The sequence below is a fragment of the Polypterus senegalus genome, chromosome 1, assembly GCF_016835505.1.
Source record: "Polypterus senegalus isolate Bchr_013 chromosome 1, ASM1683550v1, whole genome shotgun sequence".
NCBI lineage: Eukaryota > Metazoa > Chordata > Cladistia > Polypteriformes > Polypteridae > Polypterus > Polypterus senegalus.
Window position 1 is genome coordinate 5106114 of NC_053154.1, and position 25785 is coordinate 5131898.

Here is a 25785-nt window from a genome sequence, read left to right on the forward strand (position 1 = left end):
CGTTGGACCGTCACATCTGCAGGAGGATTTTTCCTCACTCACTCACTCCCATAAGGGTCAATACTGCTTTGATTGGGCAGCTTCTGCTCTCCTTTTCATGTGTGGCATGACCAAGGCTACCTCGTGAAGATCCGGCGATGTCTGCCACGTTCTGATGACTTCCAGTGTGGGAAGTTCCCCACCCAGACGATGAAGGCAGCGATGGCCGTGACATCCACCATGCTCATAAACAGTGCCATCGTCCATCTGTTTAATTTTCTACTGCATGTGAACATTTTGGCCAGATGATCAAGATTATCCAACCACTTTTGGTTTCATCATACTGTAGTATGATCTCTGGTTTCTGCTTTTCACCTTCAATCTAGGTGTCATGGTGCACGGAGGACAGCACCAGTAGCTCTTTTCCTTTTGCTGGAACACATGACCCAAGGGTAATTGGCCCATAATAGCAAAAATGTGAACTGTTGACGTCCCAGTCACTGTTGGGCTTCATCTCCTCTGGGATATGTGGCTTGTTTGACTTGAAACCTTTAAAAGGTGAATTCACCTATTACAAATACAAACAACAAAAGGTACATTTACCACCACAAGGGGATAAAATGATGACTGGCACATCTAAAAACACTCATAGTGAAGATGTTGCCAGGTCTGATAATCCACGATTTGTTCCTTTGATAATCTGATGGGGTGGCGTCCTCAGTTCCATCATCCAATAGTGATATTATCTGATAGCATGCTAGCTAACTTGACTTCACTCTCCTATCATAATGTCCAACTGATTAATATTTACAATATGACATAGACTCAGTTAATTAGATATTTGAGGGTAGGCACAAGATATAGTGGAATCGCAAAGGTAGTTGTAGTAGCAGGTTTTTGAGACATCATCCGAACGCGGGATAATAAGCCGCAAATCGGGATGTCCCACCTGTTTACTTTTTTTTAAACAGTCTTTTATGTCCCACAGATTCCCTTCACTTCTGACACTGACTTGAATAAAGCTATAGTGAGTTTGAATGAGCAGGTGCTGAGGGTTGACGTGTGCTCTTGACGGTGCTCTTGGCCCCAAGGGTGCCTTTAATGGGAGACCAGCAGTATCCTGAACGGTTAGCTCTCACATCTTCACAGACTCTTATAGCTTACTGGATGAATAAAATAAAGTGGGGATGTAGACTTAATAGATCTTCTCTTTTTCTATTGTAAATGTTTAGTGTAGAGTGTTTTAGATACCTTTGCCTTTCCTTTTATCCTAACCTTAAACTCACTGTACTGGGGTCCTGAGGTTAAAATAATTGTACCACCCGGGTCCCTGATGTTAAGGTGCTTTTTTGGTGTTTGTGTTGTTTTGATCGTCTTACCTTCTCCTTTATTCTTACCTTAACCCTACTGTGCTGGGGCCCTGAAGTTAAAGTAATTATACTACCCAGGTCCCTGATGTTAAGGTATTCTGACTTACAGTTGTGCTTGAAAGTCTGTGAACCCTTTAGAATTTTCTATATTTCTGTATAAATATGACCTAAAACATCATCAGATTGTCACTCAAGTCCTAAAAGTAGATAAAGACAAACCAGTTAAACAAATGAGACACAAATATTATACTTGGTCATTTATTTATTGAGGAAAATGATGGAATATTACATATCTGTGAGGGGCAAAAGTATGTGAACCTCACGGATGATCAGTTAGTTTGAAGGTGAAGTTCGAGTCAATGGGATGCCAATCAGGTGTGAGTGGGCACCCTGTGTGATTTAAAGACCAGGATCTATCAAAGTCTGCTCTTCACAACACATGTCTGTGGAAGTGTATCATGGCACCAACAAAGGAGATTTCTGAGGACCTCACAAAAAGAGTTGTTGATGCTCATCAGGCTGTTAAAGGTTACAAAACCATCTCTGAAAAGTTTGGACTCCAGCAATCCACAGTCAGACAGATACAAGTGTACAAATGGAGGAAATTCAAGACCATTGTGACCCTCCCCAGGAGTGGTCGACCAACAAAGATCACTCCAAGAGCAAGGCACACGTGTGGGGTGGCAGCATAAAGATGAAAGACGCCTCACGCCTGGACAAACTTGTTAAGAAGGCAGGCTCCATTGTAGGAATAAAGTTGGACAGTTTAACATCTTGTAGCAGAGCGACGGGCATTAAGCAAACTCCTGTCAATCATGAAGAATCCACTGCATCCACTGAACAGGATCATCTCCAGGCAGAGGAGTAGCTTCAGTGACAGACTTTTGTGACTGTCAAGTTCCACTGACAGACTGAGGAGATCGTTCCTCCCCCACACTATGCGACTCTTCAATTCCACCCGGGGGAGTAAATGCTAACATTAATTCTATTTTAATTCTTTTCATTTTTATTACTATTTAATTTAATATTATTTCTTTGTATCAGTATACTGCTGCTGGATTATGTGAATTTCCCCTTGGGATTAATAAAGTATCTATCTATCTATCTATCTATCTATCTATCTATCTATCTATCTATCTATCTATCTATCTATCTATCTAATAGTCAGCGAGGTCACAAAGGACCACAACTGAAGTCCTCTCTCACATTGGCTAATGTTCATGTTCATGAGTCAGTCCACCATCAGGAGAACACTGAACAACAATGGTGTGCATGGCAGAGTTGCAAGGAGAAAGTCACTGCTCTCCAAAAAAAACATTGCTGCTCATCTGCAGTTTGCTAAGATCACGTGGACAAACCAGAAGGCTATTGGAAGAATGTTTTGTGGACAGATGAGACCAAAATAGAACTTTCTGGTTTGAATGAAAAGCGTTCTGTTTGGAGAAAGGAAAACACTGCATTCCAGCAGAAGAACCTTATCTCATCTGTGAAACATGGTGGTGGTAGTATCAGGGTTTGGGCCTGTTGTGCTGCATCTGGGCCAGGACGGCTTGCCTTCATTGATGGAACAATGAATTCTGAATGATATCAGAGAATTGTAAAGGAAAATGTCAGGACATCTGTCCATGAACTGAATCTCCAGAGAAGGTGGGTCATGCAGTAAGACAACGACCCTCAGCACACAAGTCGTTCTACCAAAGAATGGTTAAAGAAGAATAAAGTGAATGTTCTGGAATGGCCAAGTCAAAGTCCTGACCTTAATCCAGTCAAAATGTTGTGGAAGGACCTGAAGTGAGCAGTTCATGTGAGGAAACCCACCAACATCCCAGAGTTGAAGCTGTTCTGTACAGAGGAATGGACTCAGATTCCTACAAGCCGGTGTGCAGGAATGATCAGAAGTTACCAGAAACGTTTAGTTGAGTTATTGGGGGGTCACAGCAGATACTGAAAGCAAAGGGTCACATACTTTTGCCACTCACAGGTATGTAATATTCGATTTTCTTAATAAATAAATGACCAAGTATAATATTTTTGTCTCATTTGTTTAACTGGTTTCTCTTTATCTACTTTTAGGACTTGAGTGACAATCTGATGATGTTTTAGGTCAGATTTATGTAGAAATATAGAAAATTCTAAAGGCTTCACAAACTTTCAAGCACCACTGTATGTGGTCTAGTGTTTGAGTTGTCTAGATAGTCTTGCCCTTCCCTTTATTCTTACCTTAACCCCACCAGACTGGGTCCCTAAGGTTAAGGGATTTGTTGGTATTGTGTTTTTTGTTAGTATCTGGTGTAGTAGTAAAGAGCCCGTTTTTAGAAAAAAATATGCCATGTTAAAATTGTGTAGTTGTAACTAATAATACTTCGTAGAACAATGTTGAATATTCTAAGAACCTAACTGTAGTGTCCTAAGTAAGGCTAAAATTAATAGATGTGGATTTTCTAATAAATTACAATTTTGGAATAATTTTCGAGCTTGACCAGTAGGAGGCAGTATATTGGAACTCAAATCAAGAAAATTAAGTAAAAATGAGTGGAATTTGTAAGAAAGATTAAAAGCTGGAGTGTAGCCATAGAGAGGACAAGGTCTATGGGATTATGAATAGTTGGCACAACATTTTATGGAATGAGTGCATGTCCCTTTAAAAATAAAAAGAATGAATAGAGCAGTGTACCCATGCATGCCTTCAGGTAAATATCCCCTACACTAAGCCTGACCCCGCATATGTCAGTCCATTTTCTAGTAAGCTTCAGCTAAGGGAGGAACAGACTTGGAACTTATCTTACCTTAGGAGCAGCAGTATCTCAAGTTGACAACAGAAGAGCAGAAGTGTCTCCTGTCCCTACACCCCTTGATCATTAATGTGTGACACTCTGACTTAGCACCAATCAGAAACAGTGACTGAACAAACAGTTCAATTTCTTAAAATTGCATAGGCGGGATTGGATGCTTTTGGGCACTTCTGACCTTTTGTATTTTTCAAAAGCAATCATCAAAGCAGAAACAGAAAACAATGATGTGACATTATTAGGAGCCAACTGCTTGACAAAGTCATAAAAAAATCGCAATGATAAAAAAGCACCTCTGAGATATGACAAAATATATACCTTGTCGCAGATGTACGGGGACACTGCCCGGCCGGGACGCCTGGACAGTCCCCAACTAGGACAATACTTCTCCTCGGCCATGAGAGGGCAGCCGCCCGGGTCTATTTGGGGGCCACAAAGACGGAGCTGGGATGCCCGTGAGAGGACGTGGCCACCGCCAGGGGGCACTCGGACAGTTGGAGAATCCTGGATGGCAGCACTTCCGCCACACCAGGAAGTGCTCCCGGAAATAATTCCAAGAAGATCCGGAGTGCTTCCAGGTGCTTTCCTGACACTTCTGCCACACCAGGAAGTGACATCAAGGGGAGCACCTGGGGCTCATCCGGGTCAGGATAAAAGGGGCCGCCTCCTTCCAGACAGAGAGCCAGAGTTGGGAGGAAGGAGACGAAGCTTGTGAGGAGGAGGAAGGAGGTCGAGAGAGAGAGAAAGAAAGAAAGAAAGAAAGAAAGAAGAAGAAGAAAGGAAAGAGAGTTGCTGAGAGAAGGCATTGTGGTTGCAGTGGAAAATATAAATAAACAAGTGTGTTTTGGACATCCTGGTGTCGGTCTGTCTCAGTCTCCACAACCTCTGGGGTCCCCAAAGACCCCAGTCGGTAGAATGAGGGTTAAGAAGGAGCTAAGAGACGTCAGAAAGAAATCCCAGTTGTGCGTTTCTGGGTATTTTGAAAGCGTCACCTTCATTTGGATTAGTTATTTTTTCCTGTCTCGTGCCTGCTTGTTCATTAGACGTGTTTTCATCCAAATCACTTCAAATCTTCACCCAACCACTGGAACCTGGTAGGACAAAACTTCACCTTTCATTCATTTGTCTCATCCCACTCACCATCATCACCATCATGCACTTGTTGTACTGGACTGTGTTGTCGTGAGTGTTTATCGTTAATCGTTTTTGTGCTCAGTGTCATGCTGGGTCTCATTTGTATTTTTGTTAGTTAAATAAGCATCAAGGTGGGATTTTTTGGTGTATATTGTTGACTCATTGTTTCTTAATTGTTTCAACCCTCTTTATTTGTTTAATGAAGGATATTCTTTATTATCAGTTCATTATGCCACTGCATCATGTGTCCCCCCGTGTGTGTGTGTCTGTGTGTGTGTTTGTCAGGTCAAGGATGGGTGTGTTTCTGGGGTCCTCAAAAATGAAATAACCAAATCAACATTTATCAGTGGTGTGGACCAAAGCGTCACACAAGCGTGCTTTTGTCACAGGTGGCCCCCTATACCTTGTGCCTGCTCCTCCTACGGCCAGCCTGCCCCTCCACATTAACGCTGCACTCGGGCCGCTTCACCTTGGACTTCTTCTGTCTTCTTTCAATTGCTTTCTGTGACTCAGCCTTCCTGTCCCACCTTGATTGACACCCCCCTTAACTTTGCACTCGGCTCTGGTGTTCTCTTCACTTGTAAAGTTTCAGACATTAATGTTGCTGCTGTAACGTGTTTTTAGTAGAAAGCTCTTCTTCTAACAGACTGGATTTTCTCAAATATCTGAACTGTCAGTGGTGATGTGCAGGAGCCCCGCAGCGCCACCTCATGGAATGACGACCGGCGATGACTTCCGCTTTGGCGCACAGGTGACTTTCCACTGTGAAGCTGGCTTTCACCTCGAAGGAAACCGCAAGGCCACCTGCCAGCTGGATGGGACGTGGAGCTCAGAGACACCACGGTGTGGTAAGGAGCAGCTTTTAAAATAAATGAAAGTACAATGGCAGGCCGGACAGGGCAGTAAGGCAGGGATGGTAGCGAACCAAAGGTGCACTGTGGGGAAAAAAACAGTTAAAGACAGTTAAATAGGAGAGGCACTATATAATAGATACTGTAGATAGCGTAGTTGGCAGGATTAGATAGATAGATAGATAGATAGATATGAAAGGCGCTATATAATAGATAGATAGATAGATAGATAGATAGATAGATAGATAGATAGATAGATAGATAGATAGATAGATAGATAGATAGATAGATAGATAGATAGATAGATAGATAGATAGATAGAAAGATAGATAGATAGATAGATAGATAGATAGATAGATGAAAGACACTATAAAATGTACAGATAGGAAAGGCATTATGTTACAGACAGAGACATGTAAGGCACTATATAATTAATGGATAGATCATATGGTTACATTTACTGTACTTTGTTATATTGACCCCTTTTGTAAGTCATTTTGTATAAAATCATTTGCTAATTGAATAAACAGAAATATAATATAATATCTATGGCATTCTCTCATACCTTTTTCTATCATTATATCTTTATTATTATACTGAAACACTAAGTTATAAGTATAATTAAACAAGATTTTGGTATTTATAATTCCTATCTTGTAGCTCATAATCATTTTTAATTCTCATTTTAATAGCTCTTATACATGTCAAAGTTATTGTGTTTAACACCTTAGATGTACAAGTGAACTGTTAGAAATGCTGAATATGTTGAAAAGGTAACATATAAATAAGTCAGGAAATTCAAAATTGGGTTACTTTTTTCATAAAGTACAACAGAGCATTTTGTTCAGATGGTGCGCTGTGCCCACTCAGTTCCCGCTGTTCCAGTACCCATGGACTGTTTCATCTTAACAAGACTTAAAGCCCCCCTGTTGCTTGTGTCCCTTTTAAGAGCTGCTGCTGTTTTTCATTACCAATGCTTTTCCACCCCCTTGTGGTAGGTCTTGGTATTACTTTTTGAATTTTGCTTGAAGAGAATTACATCAACTAAATTAAATTAAATTTATTCTTAGAAAGATCACCTCTACTTAGGGACCTAATTAGTTCAACAATTAGCATAAATGCAGTATGAAGAAAAGAACTTCAACATATTACTCAAAACATAAAGGTCTTACAATATATACTAAACATCCATTATAAATGTTTGTTTTAATTCCACATTAGCAGTGTCGTTTCTGCATTAAGGGCCAGTGGGCACAGCCGCAGCAGATATTGTGCACAATAATGAACAGACTTTCTTCAGTAATTGAATTGATTATTACAATCTTTAACTTCCATTTTTTAAATTTTCCCTCATATGCTTCATGTCATTTTTATTGCATTTTGTAGTCTGTCAAATGTTCTGTGTGCCAAGAGCCGCCAGTCTCCTTCCAGCTTAGTCATTTCATTGGCCCTGCAGTGTCCTCTGAACCCTGGGCTGTGTGCACATATGAAAGCTGAACATTCAGTTTATCGAAGCGGCTTGAAGGAAATGGCACAGCACCTTATAGCTGCCATATTAGGAGCCCGAGTCTGTTTAATTGACCATCTCAAGGAAGTAAAGTTTGCTCACAGGATGTTAGAATGTCACTTTTTCTAACTTTAGTAAGTAAGTGTGGTCTGTTTTGTCACATTGATGACCAGCACCTTAGTTTTTACAAATGAGCAATTTTTGTCCTGGCACCACTGTGTCAGAAGGAAAAACTCCTCTCATCTCATCTCTCATCTTGAGAAGCCACTTTCCCGGGTGAAGATCATGGAAACAGCAGCTCCGGCATGTCACCACAGACTTTCCTGTCCCCAGCCACGGAATCCAACTCTTCCTGAGGTGTTCCCAAGCCAGTTGAGAGATACCAGCTCTCCATCGTGTCCTAGGTCTGCTGCAGGGTCTCTGCCCAGTGGGACAGACCTCGGGCCAAACCACCTCAACTGTCTCTTTGCGATCCAGAGAAGTGGTGACTCTACTCTGATGCTCTCCTGAATTGCAGAGCTTCTCACCCTATCAAGGAGTGTCAGCCCAGCCACCCGACAAAGAAACCTCATTTCAGTTGCTTGTACTTACGATCTCGCTCTTTCAGTCATTCCCCACAGTTCATGACCTTAGATGAGGACACGGATGTACCTAAATCGACCAGTAGACCAAGAGTTTTCTCTTGAGATTCGGCTTCCACTTTACCATCACAGACTGGTGCAATGCCTGTGGCACATCTGCTGCGCCGATCTCCTTTTTGAGTTCACGTCCCTTTCTTCCATTACTCACGAACGAGATCTTAACATATTTGAACTGCTTCACTAAGTATAGTTCTTCCCTCCTCCCCTAGGGCCTCATTTATTTAACCTTAAATGGATTTCAGTATGAAAATATGGCCACGCCAAAGGAAAATCACATTTATAAAACCTGACAGACATCCATTTCTACACATTTTACCGTTTTGTAAATCACAATCACCTTGTAAATATGCATTAGTGAATGTGCCTCGAACACCGCCCATATATGGATCATGTTAATCAACTTCATGCATATGCAATCAGGACACTGCAGAACTTCATTGGCTGGTAGAGCAGCCTCCCACCTGACGCGTCCACACCCCACCACTGGCACCCAAGAGTATCTGGTTGTGCCCCACAATTGACAGCGCCATATCATGTGCTGCATTATAGCGCCTCTTCTTGGCACAGTAGGGGTCCAGCAAAAGGTGGAAGGCATCAGCGTCTGAGCAGGTAGCCACTACCACCTAGAGATAGATAGATAGATAGATAGATAGATAGATAGATAGATAGATAGATAGATAGATAGATAGATAGATAGATACTTTATTAATCCCAATACTTTTTAAGGCGCCCTGCCCGGGGTTTGTTCCTGCCTTACACCCTGTGTTGGCTGGGATTGGTTCCAGCAGACCCCCATGACCCTGTGTTAAGATATAGCGGGTTGGAGAATGACAGACTGACTGACTGACTGAATACTTTTCATTTATATTGTGCCGTTTGTGCTTTGTGACTGTAAGTCGGTTGGTGCTTTGGGAAACGCTTCCTGGGAAAGAGTTTCCCAAATAAACTTTTATTTACCACCTTTGTGTCCAGAGCCCATTTATGTCTGGTGTTTGAGGAGCTGGAGAGCCCCCTGGTGGCCACAATGAACATGGGCAGAGTCCTATGTTTTTGATAAGCTCTTTTTAAAGTCACCAACTAAAGTCATTCGGAATTTCCTTCCAAATTTTAAACACTTCAGTCAGGTCTCCTCTTCATCTCCTTAAGGCTCAGCTCATTTAATCTTTCCTCCTAACTCATTCCCTGTAGCCCCTGAATCAGCCCAGTTGCTCTCATCTGGACCTTTTCTAGTGCTGCTATGTCTTTATGGGGACCCAAAACTGCACTCAGGACTCCAGATGAGGCCTCACCAGTGTGTTATAAAGCTGAGCAGAACCTCCTGTGACTTGTACTCCACACATCAAGGCGCTATATAACCTGACAGTCGGTTAGCCTTCTTAATGGCTTCTAAACACTGTCTGGAAATTGATAGCTTAGAGTCCACTCTGACTCCTAAATCCTTCTCATAAGGTGGACTCTCAATTTTCTGGCCACCCATTGTGTATTCAGACCTCACGTTTTTACTTCCTATGTGTAATTCTTTACATTTACTGACATTAAAATTCAACCCCTGTAACCCAGAATCAGCCTAGTCACTCTTCTCTGGACCTTCTCTAGTGCTGCTATGTCCTTTTTGTAGCCTGGAGACCCAAACTGCACCCAGGACTCCAGATGAGGCCTCACCAGTGTGTTATAAAGCTTGAGCAGAACCTCCTGTGACTTGTACTCCAAACGTCAAGGCGCTATATAACCTGACATGCTGTTAGCCTACTTAATGGCTTCTAAACACTGTCTGCCAGTCGATAGCTTAGAGTCCACTACGACTCCTAAATCCTTCTCATAAGGTGGACTCTCGATTTTCAGACCTCCCAGTGGGTGAGTGCTGGTCATCTATGCCAGTGGTACCTTCAAATACGTCACTGAGCTCTTCAGTACCCCCCATTCTACTGCCATTGTTTGTCTTTCGAATTTGCAGGGCTTTGTGTTAAATTTTATACTCCTGTGGGAAAGACCGAATTCATTTGGAGGAGGGTCCGCATAACTTTTAGCTGTGAAGTGTAAGTGATGTCCAAAAGTAACGCATTCCCCCCATTTATGTGTAATTTACAGCTAATATGCTTCCATCTGTGCCTTTGTGTTCATTTGAAAATAACAACTGGGGTCCACCTTTCCAGTTCCCTCTATAATTTGAAATGTTTCTATCAAGTTGTCTCTTATTCTCCATAGTCAACCCCTTTAGCCTTTCACCATCACCGAGACCCCACTCTCCTATACTCGGCTTAGTCGCTCTTCTCTGGAAATTCTCTTGTGCTGTTATGTCCTTTTTGTAGACTGGAGACCCAAACTGCACCCAGGACTCCAGATGAGGCCTCACCAGTGTGTTATAAAGCTTTAGCAGAACCTCCTGTGACTTGTACTCCAAACGTCAAGGCGCTATATAACCTGACATGCTGTTAGCCTACTTAATGGCTTCTAAACACTGTCTGCCAGTCGATAGCTTAGAGTCCACTACGACTCCTAAATCCTTCTCATAAGGTGGACTCTCGATTTTCAGACCTCCCAGTGGGTGAGTGCTGGTCATCTATGCCAGTGGTACCTTCAAATACGTCACTGAGCTCTTCAGTACCCCCCATTCTACTGCCATTGTTTGTCTTTCGAATTTGCAGGGCTTTGTGTTAAATTTTATACTCCTGTGGGAAAGACCGAATTCATTTGGAGGAGGGTCCGCATAACTTTTAGCTGTGAAGTGTAAGTGATGTCCAAAAGTAACGCATTCCCCCCATTTATGTGTAATTTACAGCTAATATGCTTCCATCTGTGCCTTTGTGTTCATTTGAAAATAACAACTGGGGTCCACCTTTCCAGTTCCCTCTATAATTTGAAATGTTTCTATCAAGTTGTCTCTTATTCTCCATAGTCAACCCCTTTAGCCTTTCACCATCACCGAGACCCCACTCTCCTATACTCGGCTTAGTCGCTCTTCTCTGGAAATTCTCTTGTGCTGTTATGTCCTTTTTGTAGACTGGAGACCCAAACTGCACCCAGGACTCCAGATGAGGCCTCACCAGTGTGTTATAAAGCTTTAGCAGAACCTCCTGTGACTTGTACTCCAAACGTCAAGGCGCTATATAACCTGACATGCTGTTAACCTTCTTACTGGCTTCTAAACACTGTCTGGCAGGTGATAGTGTCGTGTCCACTGCGACTCCTAAATCCTCTTCATAAGGTGGACTTTTGATTTTCAGACAAATTGGGTATTCATATTTGGTATTAAACTCAAGGCCCTGTCGTGACTCATTTGGTGTCCCCATTCACCTCATGCTGTTGTTTTTGTTTTCTCAGTGCCAGACAAGAAAAGGTGCCTTGACCCCGGGCCTCTCCTGAATGGATATCACCTGCTTGTCCTCGGTGCAGATGACACTCCAATCATTGTGCAGTTCTTCTGTAACAGTTCATATAAACTGAACGGTGAATTTGAGCTGATGTGCCAGCCTGATGGAACCTGGAGCGGGCAAATCCCAGAGTGTGTTAAACGTGAGTCTTTCATTTTAGCTGTGATGACATTGCAGTGCACAGGCTAGAGGACTACAGGGGCAAACAGAGAAAGCAAAATCCAGCATGGCATTTAAACAACTGTAGAAGTTAATACAGGGGGCAAGTAGGGGTGTTACAGTGGATTCAGAAGGCACTCAGACCCTTCACTTTCACACACACTTAATTTAAATGGATACAACTGTCAATTGTGCCCATCAAGATATACTAAGTAAACCATAAATAAAATAGTTTGCACTTTTTTTAAAATTCCAAATCTCATCTCCCCTTCATAGACATATTCAGACCCCTAATTCTGTTGTATAAGTGGCAGTAGTTCCTCTTTTGGGTCCTCATGGGCGAGTCTCTACAAGTTTGGCACACATGGATCTGGGCAGTTGATCCCATTCTTCCTGACAGATCTTTCCAAGCTCTGTTTGATTAAGTGGGAAGCGTCTGTAAGCGGCCGTCTTCAGGTATCTCCACAGATGTTCCCTGAGGGTTACGTTTGGGCTTTGGCTGGACCACTCATGGACACTTAGAGACTTTTCACTCCTAGTCAGTTGTGTGTGCCATCACTTCTTCCTCTCAATGCTTGTTTGCATAATTGAGCAGAGTGCAGCGAGTGATGATGAGGAGTGACTGATGAACAAGACCCTAATGCCCTCTGTTTTTCTGCACAGTACCTGAAAAGAAGCATTGTAAGGAGCCTGAAGCACCTGTGAATGGCTACTACATACTTTCAAGGGGTCCTGGTGATGCCATCATCGCGGCTCAGTTCTTCTGCAACAACACATTTGCTCTGAGTGGAAATCCCCAGCGCACCTGCCGGCAGGATGGCACCTGGAGTGGAAAAACCCCGGTGTGTGTCAAAGGTAAAGAGCCCTGGCCGGCCATCAGGTGTCATTAACAGCAGAACTTCAGGATATCGGGCCATTTAGCCCAACGCACTCACTGAGGTTATCCAAAATAACATCGAGGTGAGAACTGAAGGTCCTTAAAGTCCTGCCACACTACTCGGTATAACGTAATCCACGTGTCTATAGCTCTTAATGCACAGACATATGCCCTGAAGGAGATTCCAACTCCAATCCCACGTTTGTGATGAAGAATTTTACTGTATTTTAAAAACCTGGACCTACTGGACTTGTTCCTTTCATAATTTTTAACATTTCAATCGTGTCACCACCCAATCTCCGCTCTCTTATCCTGCATAAGTTCCCGTTCTTCAGTCTGTCCTCCTGGCTCGTAAGCTCTTAGCTCTTAGCTCTTATCTCTTGTTGCCATCCACTTTTTCACAAATGACTGACTTGGGAGCGCTGGTGTTGGCGAATCGAGCACAATCATTCCTCAGAGCGATGGTTTGGTGTAGGGATGGGGTGGGGGGTTTTAGGGGGCAGAGCCGTAGCGAACCGAAAAGGAAAGATAAGCGGCCTTCTTCAATCGAACAAATGTATTGTATCCACTCACATTAGGAATATTTACATCATTTTCATTGTTTTCTTCACTTACATTTTTACTTCTGGTTGAAGTCCATTGTATTAAAGTATTTGAGGACTCCCGTTGTCTTTCAGAACTTTTTTTTCCTTTCAGATTTTGTGCTTCCGACTTCTTTTTAGGATCCGTTTTCTGTCATGAATTGACTAGGAATAAGTACGATAGTTCCAAAATAAAAAAATAATTAGATTTTCTGTATTATTAAATGTCAGTTCAACATTCATTATTAGAATAAATAAAAACATTTGATCATATTTCCTTTTTTTTTTTTTTTTATCCAACTCTACAAAACCATATAAACTAATATACTGCACCGGAAGTAACGCACCGAGCGCGTCTGGAGATGCGAGTAGATAGAGGATCACAATGAGAGCGTCATGACTGCTTGTACATCGGCCATCCGACAGTAAAGGCGTGCAGCGCTCAGTTGTGCGTTTACATCTCAGTGGCGCGTGTGGCGGTTTTCTAGCAGTGCATCGTTATCATTGTTAATAATAATTCTTTACATTTACATAGCGCTTTTCTCACTACGCAAAGCGCTTAGCAATTGCAGGTTAAGGGCCCAACAGAGATGAGTCCCTATTGGCATTTACGGGATTCGAACCGGCAACCTTCCAATTGCCAGTGCAGATCCCTATCCTCAGGGCCACCACTCCGCCTTGTTAGTCTGCTTAGAACTGCACTTTTATTTCCAATAATTCGGATGTGATTGTAAAACACAATATAAACACATTTCAATGCGCAAGTTGTTTACAAATTCATAAAAATAAAGGGAAATATCTATAAATGATACTGATGTTGTCCCCCTTTCGAGGATCGGTGCCTGGTGCGGGTTCACAGATCACACCACCCACGCTACGGCTCTGCTGGGGGGATCAAGCACGATTGTCGGTGCAGTAAACCCACTCACAACCCACTGTGACCACCTCAGTTAATAATAATAATAATATTTGTTCTGCCTCACTCCGTGCAACGTGGCACTAGAATGTCACAGGATTTTCGAAATTGTTTTACAAATTTATTAAAAATCAACCACTGAAATACATTGACACAAATACTCAGACCCTCGAAGCCCCTTTGGCCGCCGTTCCAAAGCTTTGCACACCTGGGGCCTCATGTATAAACGGTGCGTACGCACAGAAATGTTGCGTAAGAACGTTTCCACGTTCAAAAGGCGATGTATAAAACCTACACTTGGCGTAAAGCCACGCACCCTTCTACCGTAGCTCATACCGTGTCTTACGCAAGTTCTCCGCTCGGTTTTGCAGACTGGAGGCACCCTGCATCAAAGCAGTGCTACTGTTCCTGTGTGTTTATCTTTTCTTTTTTAGATCCACATCCCTGACGCGGCTTTAAGTGCCTTGAGCATGGGAAAGGCGCTATATAAATAAAATGGATTGTTATTATTATTATTATTATTATTTATAAATACACTGACATTAACCGCATATTGTTTATTAGTTTAATGCATCGGATTGTAATTAACCTGTAACAATATAACGGTCCACAGAATGGCCAAACTATTCTAAATACAATAAATACTTTAGCGTTGTTACTCTCACTGCACCTTCCTCTTCTTCTTTCAGCTGCTCCTTTTAGGAGTTGCCACAGTGGATCATCTTTTTCCATATTACTCTCACTGCACCACTCGGAGTATTTATATCACTGTATTTTAGTAGGAATCACAGCTCTACAGTAGCTGATCAGATAGAGAATTATCACAATACAGCATCAAGCACACTCTGCCTCAGCCACGCTGTCTATTTGAACTGCTCCCATACGACAAACACTTCAAACCTTTCCTGTACGGACCTCGTGTTCAGAAACATCCCAAGGATGATTCTTTCATCCCAAGAACTCTAAATGCACTCAATTAGTCCATTAACTGCTCTTTGTAGAGCTGTTTATACTTATTAGTACCATCACCTCACTGTAAACTTGCACTACAGTTATAATATTACACAACCTGCGCCACTTTATAAAGCGCGTATTTACATATGATGACAATATCATTTTTAAGATGAAATGCAGCACAATATGTTGATTATATTATACAGATAAAACTTTAACTACACGGTGCTGCAGTGCTAGCGAGCCGCTCACGTATTGTTCCTGCCCTCTCGCTGTATTCTTGTTTGTGCTGGCGCGACACTGGAAGGATAGATGGATGGAATAATTAAACACGTACTACGAAGATATTTCGATGTTCCTTAAAAGTTTTGGAAAATCGGCGTTGTAAGTTTACAGATGGCTTAACGTCCATTACAGAGCTGATTGTGTGGCGATTGGGTATTTGGAGAAAGAAAAGTAAGGACAGGAATTGGAGGTTAGTACGTTTGAAAGAGACAGGACTGCTACAATAAATTATTTCATCGAAGGTCAGCACGGCACAGCAAGCATCTTACATGAGACATGAACAATCACTGCAACACCATGTTCCCATGTTTAATAACTCCTATCATCATGAAAATGATATCAAGTATACATCTCAGTATTTTAGTTATTCAGAGAGCTGTAATATCACAAATGTCATGGATTCTGTGTCCTGTCGGAGGAAGAGAAAGCCCGTTTAAGAAGCACATAGTGATTCACACACATAGAGCACATAGAAGATCACATAAAATACAAAGCATTTAACGTGCTACTTTAGTTATGATGGGATTGAAGAAACTAGTAAATTAAATGATTTTAAAATGAAGTTTATAATGTTCTACTATAATGACAAAATAAACTACGTGATTAAAGTGGAAATGTCGAGATTGAAGTTGACATTTCGTGCTCTTTTCGTGAGCTTTCGAGTTTCTCCGACACGCTATGTCACTCGATCAACTTCCTTTTGTTATTGATACCACTGTTTAAACCAACAAATAGTAAGTTTTTCTTTGCCTCCACTTGGTATTTGCTGAAATTATTCTATTTTCCCCTGTGGTTTTGCCATTGTCTTTTCACAGAACGCTGAGCTTAAGGGCTATTTATATTGATTTGCATATTCAAAGTAGTGTAATTCTGGGAGGAGTCGGGGCGGGACAGCAGGCGCGTGCACGTGCGTTAATTTTCATGCTGACCAGGATGACATGGAAGTTGGCGAACGCACAGATTTATGCATGTGGATTTTTCTGTGCATAAGCACATTCACGCTTTTGCACTTACACCATGTTTTAGTGTGAGTTCTACGCACGGCGTTATGCATGAAGCCCCTGGATTTTGGGATGTTTCTGCCATTCTTCTAAGCAGATCCTCTCAAGCTCCATCAGGTTGGATGAAGACCACCGGTGGACAGCCGTTTGCCAAAAAGCAACACGGTGACGTGTAAAATAACCTTGAATAAAAATGTAACAACTGAGTTCTGTTAAGGGGGTCTCTGAAATACATCAAGAGCTTGCAGAGGGGTTGTGATGAAGGTGTTTGGCATCAGATGCTCCCTGACAATTAATTTCTTTTTCCTCCCCAGGTTGTCGAGAACCCAAAGTCTCAGATATGGTGAGGCAGAAGGTTTTGCCTCCACACGTTACATCGAGGTTTGCCTTTTTCTTTATAAAGTGTGTCTTTAAAATTATAGGGTGACCTGCATGTCTAGAGGGCTTAAACAGAATTTGGGTCCCCGTTTAACACGTCCAAATTACTGAATGATGTGCATGTGTTTCCTTTGTTGATGTGTATTGTTGGTAGGCTTGCAGTTGAAACTCTTATATCTCTGAGTGTGTGAATTCCCATTACCGTCCATCGATGATCTCTTCCGATGGCATTTCATTGTTGTAGCTTGTTTCACTTGTTCGCAGTATTCCAGTCAAGTAAATAAGAAATCTGACAAATGAGAGGAGGCCATTCAGTCCATCCAGCCCATTTGTTTAGCTGATAGCTAAGCCGTCCCAAACACCGAGCATGAAGGTCAAAAAATCCAAAATACACCAAAGGGGCAAGCACAGCAAAAAGGCAATTAACTCACCGACTTCAGAGCGCATTTATTAAACAATGAACTGCAAGGAAGTGTCGGAGTCCCTCCGGGTTTTATACAGTCGTGGCCAAAAGTGTTGGTTTTCAAAAAGAGTGCTGCTTCAGTGTTTTTAGATCTTTGTGTCAAATTTCATCCATCCATTATCTAACCTGCTATATCCTAACTACAGGGTCACGGGGGTCTGCCAGAGCCAATCCCAGCCAACACAGGGCACAAGGCAGGAAACAAACCGCGGGCAGGGCGCCAGCCCACCGCAGTAATATGGTATACTGAAGTAGAATTGCAAGAATATTTATTGACAATTCTTGGTGGGCCTTTGGTTGGCGACACCTCATTCTGCAGTTTAATCGTGTTTGCGCTTTAAGCCACTCCCCATCATCGCCAGCCAGTAACTAAATACACCCTAAAAATGCCATTTTTTTGTTAGATTACCTGTGACAGGTACCTAACACAGAAGGTGCCAACTAACCTCTTAGGTTTTTTTCTAAATGGGAGATTGGAAGAAATGTCAAAATCAATTATGTAACTGTTACTGGCAACCTCTCACCTATCTCCCTGTGCGTGCTGCACTCTTCTCCACGTTTCACCCCCTTGACCATTATGGAAGGCTACTCTTTACGATCAAACCTTCTCAGTTTACCACCAATAGAGGACTTCACAAGGACTACCCCTTGTGCCCTTAACCTTTTTTTAGCCTGCCCTCCCCAGAGTTTCAGCACTATAACCCTATAACCCTAGCCTCCCCTACAATGTGATAACCAAATATTTATTAAAAAAATATTATATAATGATAATATGATGGAAAGCCACAATGTTACTGTATAACAACAGATTGATCCTACAGAACCCAATCTATCGCTTTCAGTCTCGCAGTTTGCATCATTTTCTGTTGTCAATTATAAGGGCTGTTAAAGAATCAGTCTCAACACACAAAGAAGGTCTGGACCAGCCACCCTTAAATTGCTCCTGGCTGGAAAAGGGTAATGAAAATAAGTAAGTATGCACTCTTTCTGATTTCCAAAGCTGAGCTGCCGAAATGTTGCAAACATGGCGGCTTTAAAGGGCAAGCCTTGAAATGACATCAAGGAACTGGAAGTGACATCATTCTGGACGGCGGGACCAGAAGTGACGTCATTCTGCGGGCCAGAACAAGGAGTGATGTTATTCTGCATGCCGGAAACTGGAAGTGACATGCCTCTGGACACCAGAACAGGAAGTGCTGTGCCTCTGGGTGCCGTAACTGTTAAACCAGGAAGATTTTCCTGCATTTGGCCTGCAGGGACAACAGTAGTAGGTTTAGTGCTCACCGCCACTCCTTGGCATGGCAGGTAATTACCTCCACTTGGTCCACTCATCTTCCTCCTAATCGCATGTGTGTGACAGGGCCTTACACCAAAACTGCACCTTTCAGTGATTTGGTTCCAAAATGGTTTTTGGTGCCACAAGCAATGCATATGATTTTTACCATCTGTTGACCAATGGTGGGCTCTTAATTCTAGCATCATGCGCCTGAACTCTCCCTCGAGTGTTGTACAATCCAGGGACAGTGGCAGGGGGGGAGTTTCGCTGGGGTGGTCCACCTGTCACACCGTAATGCAGATGTCCTCAAGTGAGCTTAGTGAGGTAAGAAACCTCCAATGGAGGAGAAGGACAAAAACTCATTTTGCTTGCTTGTACTTTACGGCACGCAATGTGCATCTATTGTTATCTCGTATCTGTAGTTGCTCCTATGCTGAACTGAAAAATTTTCTGTTTTCTTTATAAAATAATAATAATAAAATATTAATATTATTATTATTATTATTATTATTATTATTATTATTATCTATAGCGCTGCTGCCTTGCAGTGAGGAGACCTGGTGTGGAGTTTGCATGTTCACCCCGTGTCTTCATGGGTTTCCTCCCACAGTCCAAAGACATGCAGGTTTGATACATTGGCATTTCTAAATTGTCCCTAGTATGTGCTTGGTGTGTGTGTGTTTCCTGCGATGGGCTGGCGCTCTGCCCGGGGTTTGTTTCCCGCCTTGTGCCCTGTGTTGGCTGGGATTGGCTCCAGCAGACCCCCGTGACCCTGTAGTTAGGATATAGCGGGTTGGATACTGGATGGGTGGGTATATAAAACCTACAAGAAAAAAAGCAAAACTGACCTGTAACTAAACCTACAGCAGCATGACTTGTGAAAGTAGCATAAGAGCACGACTAGACGGTGGGATATTATGTGCGGAGTCAAAGGCCGCTATTCTGCCCAGACAGGTTATGAAGGCAGGGAGGTGTAGCGGCCTTTCAGGAATACGGCTCTAAGGCAGTGGACTGCGAGAGTTAGAGAGTAGAGTAGCAACAACGACAACACAGCACAATTCTAGAGCACATTTTAATACAAATGATGGAGCTCAAAGTGCTTTACCTGATGAAGATAGAGAAAAAGGACAAAATAAATAAGAATTAAAAATTAGGCAATACTAATTAGCATGGAATAAAAGTAAGTTTCGATGGCCAGGGGGGACAGAAAAAACAACACCTGGAGGAAAAAAAAACAAAATCCAAAGGCGTTCCAAGGCCACGAGACCACCCAGCCCCCCTAACATCAATGATCTCAATTAGTCCTCATGGCTTTCAGGCTCCATGTGGAAGTATTAGATGATGAAGGTCATGTGGACCTCTGGCCTTCAGGCCATCTATGTAGGGACTGCACGGTGCCCTGATCAGGTAGTGGTGGTGCCACCAAAAAAAGAACAGCAGAGAAAGTAGAGATTAGTTGGGATTGAGGAGCCATGACACAAAATGATAAGTCAATGCAAATACAGAATATCAAGGTTACACTAAAATGAAGTTCTGAGAAGGCCATATTACAGTAATGAGTTTTCAGCAGTGTTTTAAAGTGCTCCACTGTATTAACCTGGTGAATTTCTATCAGTCAGCTATTCCAGATTTTAGGCGCCTAACAGCAGAAGGCCACCCGCCTCACCACTTCTTTTAAGTTTAGCTCTTTTGAATTCTAATCAGACCCTCATTTGAAGGTCTAAGGTTACGATTTGGAGTGTAAGGTGGGAGACATTCTGAGATATAAGATGGAGCAGATTATTGAAGGCTTTGTAAACCATCAGCAGGATTTTAAAGTCAATTCTAAATGGCACTGGTAACCAGTGTAGTGACGCTCAGGCTGGTGTGATGGGCTTGGATTTTCTTTTCCTAGGTAAGTTTCTGTCAGCTCCATTCTGCACTCATTGTAACTGATTTATGTCTTTTTGGGTGGTCCTGAGAGGAGTGCATTACAGTAATCTAGTCGACTAAAAACAAAAGTGTGAACTCATGTCTCAGCATCTTGCAGAATTATAAGAGATCTAACTTTTGATATAAATATATAAATATATATATATATATATATATATGTGTGTGTGTGTGTGCGTGTATATATATGTATTGTGGTACGAGCCCCGGACACAGACAGACACATTTTAATCAGTCCTAATATTTACAAGTTCAGGTGCACAACCCAGTGCTCCAGCACCAATTCCCCAAAGTCCAGGCCTCTCTTTCCAGTGCCTGCCTTCTTCAGGCCGCTCCACTCCTCTCCAGCAAGACTTTGTCTGCTCCTCGTCCGACTCCGCCCCTTATATACAAGCCCGGATGGGCTCCTGCTGCTTCCTGACACTCCTCCGCCGACACTCCCCTCTGTGGCGGAAGTGCCGGCTGTGCACTCGGAAGCACTCTGGCCGTCCCAATTCTTCTTCCCCCCAGCACTTCCGGGTGTGGCGGAAGTGCTGAGGTCCAGAGCTCTCCAGGCACAGGGGCACCCCCTGGCAGTGACCACGGGCACCTACAGGGTTGAGCTTCCAAGCCCCGCACCCGTGGTCCCCAACGCAACCATTGCGGTCACCCCCTCGTGATCTGGAGGAGGCGCAAGCCCTCCTCCGGTTCTCTTGGGTGTCCCGGCTGGGTACCACCCCAAGCCGCATGCCACAGTATATATATATATATATATATGTATGTATGTATGTGTGTGTCCATTCTGGCCATTGGACCCTATTCTATGTTAATTAGTGTTCCCTTATTTTAATTCTTATTTATTTTGTCTTTTTTTTTTCATTATGTAAAGCACTTTGAGCTCCATCATTTGTATTAAAATGTGTTATATAAATAAATGTTATGTTTCTTAAGTGACAAAATGCTGTCATAGGAATCTGATTAATATGTGATTTAAAATTCAGGTCAGAGTCAATAGTTACGCCTAAATTCTTTACCTTTGTCTTGAATTTTAAGCCTAATTGATCAAGTTGATTTCTAATAGCCTCATTAAATCCATTTTTGCGATTCCTCCTTATTTAGTTGGAGAAAACGACTTCTCATCCACTCAGAAACACAAGTAAGATATTGGGGTCAGTGAATCAAGGGAGTCGGGGTCATCAGGCGCTGTTGGTAAATACAGTTGTGTGTCATCAGCATAGCTGTGGTAACACACATACATAAGCCATTATTCAGACTAGCAGGGTTATGACAATAGAGAGATGGGCCGTACAAACAGGATTTTAGGAATTTTTGGTAGTTTTTTAAAGACAAAAATCTTAGCACAAGGCTATAAAATAGCAAAATGTGTAAAACGTGATGGGATCCAAAGACTTTCTGAAGGTATCCGACTATGCAGAACACTCTGAAATACAACTTTACATCCCAACTCTCCCAGCATGCACTTCACTTCTGTTCAGCTTGGCCAAACTCAGGCTGAAGGTGCATCACCTGACATCTTTTCCATGCATTTTCTATTCCACATACCAGAGACGTGAACGTAATGCTGGTGAGATTAAAGAATTTGCATTGGCACAAAACGAGTGATGTTTAAATGTGCCCAGCTAAGGACTGGCCTCCCATCCTGGGCTGATGATTCCTGCTTGTGTCCAGTGCTGCTGAAGTTGGCTTTGGCTTACTGTGGATTAAGTGGATGAATGGATTTGTGCAGAACTGGAAGTTTTCTTCTACCAAATGCATGCAGCATCTTGCTTTTACAGGTTCCACAGTTATTGAACTGAATGTAGATAAAATGACCGATGTGATGCCAATGACATAAATCTGCCTTTTTTTTTATAATTTTTGCCATTGCACCAAACTGAATGGAAAGCACAATTTAGAAGTAAAGTAAAATGTATGACATCCTGATATGGTAAAAACAAAAATGCTCCAATTCCTTTTCCAGGACGACCCCGGTGCACAAGTTCTACTCCTTCTACTCTTCTTCTTCCTCTTCTACTTCGATTAAACTGCAGAACGAGGTGTCGCCAACCAAAGGCCCACCAGTGGTAGAAGAATTACCTCCTGGCTTTCATCCCCTCTACACACAGCTGGAATATGAATGTGCGTCGCCCTTCTACCATCAGACTGGCAGCACCCGGCGCAAGTGTCTGAAGACTGGCAGATGGAGTGGTCGTCATGCCACCTGCCTTCCAGGTAAGTGCTTGCTAGATCATGAGCTTGACACTGCAGTCCTAGCTAACACCGATAGGCCACAACATTAAAACCATCTGCCTAATATTGTGTAACGACCCCACTTGTAATGCCAAAATATGCATGGACTCCTGTGAAGGTGTCCTGAGGTATCGGGCACCACTCTTAACGTCAGCCAATTCTGAGACAGGTCCTCACACCATCACCCTCTGCTTCCTGTGTCTGAGCCAATTCTACACTCCACACTCTTAGCTGCCACTTCTTTTAGTCTGATGCCCACCTTCTCATGTGGCACCTCATCAGATGCTTTCAGAAAGTCCTGATCAATAATCTCATCTGCTCCACTCTGGTCATATCCATTTGTTGCCTCCTCACAGAATTCCAGCATGTCAGTAAAACACGACCTCCTCGTCTGACCCCACGCCGACTGTTCCTAATAACTTCTGGACAGGCCAGGTGTTGCTCAATCTTAATCCTTAATAATTCTTACAATTAATTTTCCTGTGATGCACATTAAGCTTATTTTTTTGGATCTGCCTGGTCACCCTTTTTATATAACAGGATAATATTTGCCATTCTCTAGTCCCAGTGTGCAGTGACATATTCCTAAAAATATGCGTCAAGGGTTTATATCTGCACTTGCTGGCCTCCTTAAGAACTCGAGGGTCAATATTATCTGGGCCTGGTGATTTGTTTGAGTTCAGCCTATTTAATCTGAGCAGCTCTTCACTCTTTACAATCCCTCAGTACCTCCTTAGTAGTCCCTGTTACTGCTCTGAGGTTATCCACTTGCTCACTTGTGAAGACCTCAGTAACATTTGAGTTTAGAGCGTCCGCTATTTCACTGTCTGTATCTTTTATTTCCCCTTTACTATTCCTGATGCACTTCACCTCCTCCTTAACTGTTCATTTACTACTAAAATTCTGAAAGAATCTCTGAGGGTCGTCTTTCTCCTTATCTGCTGTTCCTCACCAGCTGTCTTTTAGCCTCCCTGATATCCTTCTTAATGGTCGCTCTCATGTTCTCATACGCTCTACGATTCACTGTGCAGTAATTAGTCTCTTATGTCATATTCGTCTGATTTTTCCTTTGCAGCTTATTTTTTTAACTCTTTATTAACCAACAGTGAAGGTTTACATTTCCTATTAATTCCAATTTTAGGTCTGTCCCTGTCCTGCATTACATTTTTAAACCTGTTCCACTGCTCCTCGACTGTCTTATCCCAGTCTATCCTCCTTAGACTGTTGCATCTGCTCAAAATTAGCCCTACCAAAGTTCAACTTAACAATTTTAGTCTTTGCATCAGCACTCTTCCAAAATACTGAGAATTGTATTACATTCTGGTCACGTGACCCTAGTGGTCCAATCACCTCTACACCCTCAGTTCTATCCTGATTTTTACAGAATACTAAATCCAGACAGGTGTCACCCCGTGTTGGTGCTTTAACATGCTGTGTTAAAAAACAGTCGCTGATTACTTCTAAAAACTCTTGTGCTCCTCCATCTGCAAGGTTATCCCAGTTAATATTCGGATAATGAAAGTCCCCCATGGCTGTAATATCCCCCTGTAAACTTGCCTTTTAATATTACTAAAAAGCACATTTGTCCCTGACACCAGTGTAAAGTCAGATTAAATGCATGTTGTTATTAAACAAAATTCATAATAAAAATGTATTTTCTCTAAAACAAAAGTTACCTTATAGTTGGTGCATGGAACAGAAACTTCCTTCTGCATGCCGAATATACGGCCAAACTAATAAGTTCTTGCACAATTTGTTGCAGTCGGATGCTGCGGTTTCATTTTAAACTCGGTTGCTGGTGAAATGTTAATTGTTTGGAGATATTTAGATGGTTGTGGTTCTACATATGAAATTGTTTTTGTAAAAATAATTAATATCCAAAAATATGATGTCAAGGATGCCAGGGGCGACGACCCGGCCTTCAGGGACTGGAAGTGGGCGTGCCCCCAACTGGGATCACGTGGGGGCCGCCATCCTGGTTGCTTTGGAGGCCACGGGTAGAGGGCTTGGAAGCCCAACCCTGTAGGAACCCGTGGTCACCACCAGGGGGCGCCCCAATGCCTTGGGGACCCTGGACAGGAAGTGCTGGGGGGAAGAAGAAGAGGGACACCCGGAGAGCTTCCGGGAGAACAGCCGGCGTTTCTGCCACACTGGGGCGTGTCCAGGGAGGAATGCCGGGACGCACCTGGAGCTCGTCTGGGATGACATAAAAGGGGCCGTCTCCCTTCATTTGGGGCTGGAGTCGGGTGGAAGCAGGACGAGGCAGGAGCAGAGAGTGTGGAGGCGGCCCGAAGAGAAGGCATTGTGTGGCCAGGACTGTATTGGGGTTTGTGTGGCACTTAATTATTGTAAATAATGTAAATAATAAACGTGTGGTGGTGATTAGCAACATGTCTGCCTGTCTGTGTCTGGGTCGGGTCCACAATGAATAATATGAAAAGAAATATTCTGTTCTGTGACGTGACAGACTTTCTTATTCTTATGTCAGACACCCACTCCCCGCTATCTGCATGTGTTACCCACGAATACCCTCGTACCCTGTGTGATATAGCGAGTCCAAAGCTCCCATCAAAAGGCCAGTTTTAAATAAATAATCGCCACGCTTGCAGCGTAGCGAGGGGGCATGGTGGTTGAGTGGCTGAAGCAGTTCCAGGGGTATTCGTGGTGTGGGCGTTTCTCACCTAAGTGCACAGGTGAGAAACCGTCTGCATCCGTAATTGTTCCCAGGAACTCCTAATTGCTACAGCTGCCACATTCTCCTCATAAATAGAAGTGAGAGGCGGCTAAAAGGGAGAGTAAAAGAAAAGAAAGGCAGAGGTTGCGGAGTGAGGAAGCGGTGTGGAGAGAACCGGGGCGAGTGAGTGAAGGCTCGCTGGCAGGCAGGCAGGCAGGCAGCTGGAAGGTGAGCCCCAAGAAGGGTGTTTGGCCGACACTCGGTGGGACAGAAGGAAGCGGCCGCTCCAGCGGAGCAATCAAGGAGCTGGAGTGACCAGAAGTTGGACAGCTGGCCGCGTTGCGGGAGGGTTGGGCGGTGAATTCCCTGACGTGGGCGTCCTGGTCTCCAGGGAAGCCAAGTCTCGGTCTGGAGAGTGCGT

The 25785-nt window shown here is 43.1% G+C and overlaps 1 protein-coding gene across 1 annotated transcript in view; it reads left to right on the forward strand.

Moving 5' to 3' along the window:
• The window catches only part of si:ch211-102l7.3 (inactive serine protease PAMR1), a 114720-nt gene that overhangs the window by 75507 nt on the left and 13428 nt on the right, over nucleotides 1-25785 (forward strand). Inside the window, exons 6-10 of the mRNA XM_039743966.1 lie at nucleotides 5950-6120; nucleotides 11593-11784; nucleotides 12465-12656; nucleotides 16730-16796; nucleotides 22422-22672. Of these exons, the coding sequence (XP_039599900.1) occupies nucleotides 5950-6120; nucleotides 11593-11784; nucleotides 12465-12656; nucleotides 16730-16796; nucleotides 22422-22672 (873 nt within the window). The remainder of the gene's footprint in view (nucleotides 1-5949; nucleotides 6121-11592; nucleotides 11785-12464; nucleotides 12657-16729; nucleotides 16797-22421; nucleotides 22673-25785) is intronic.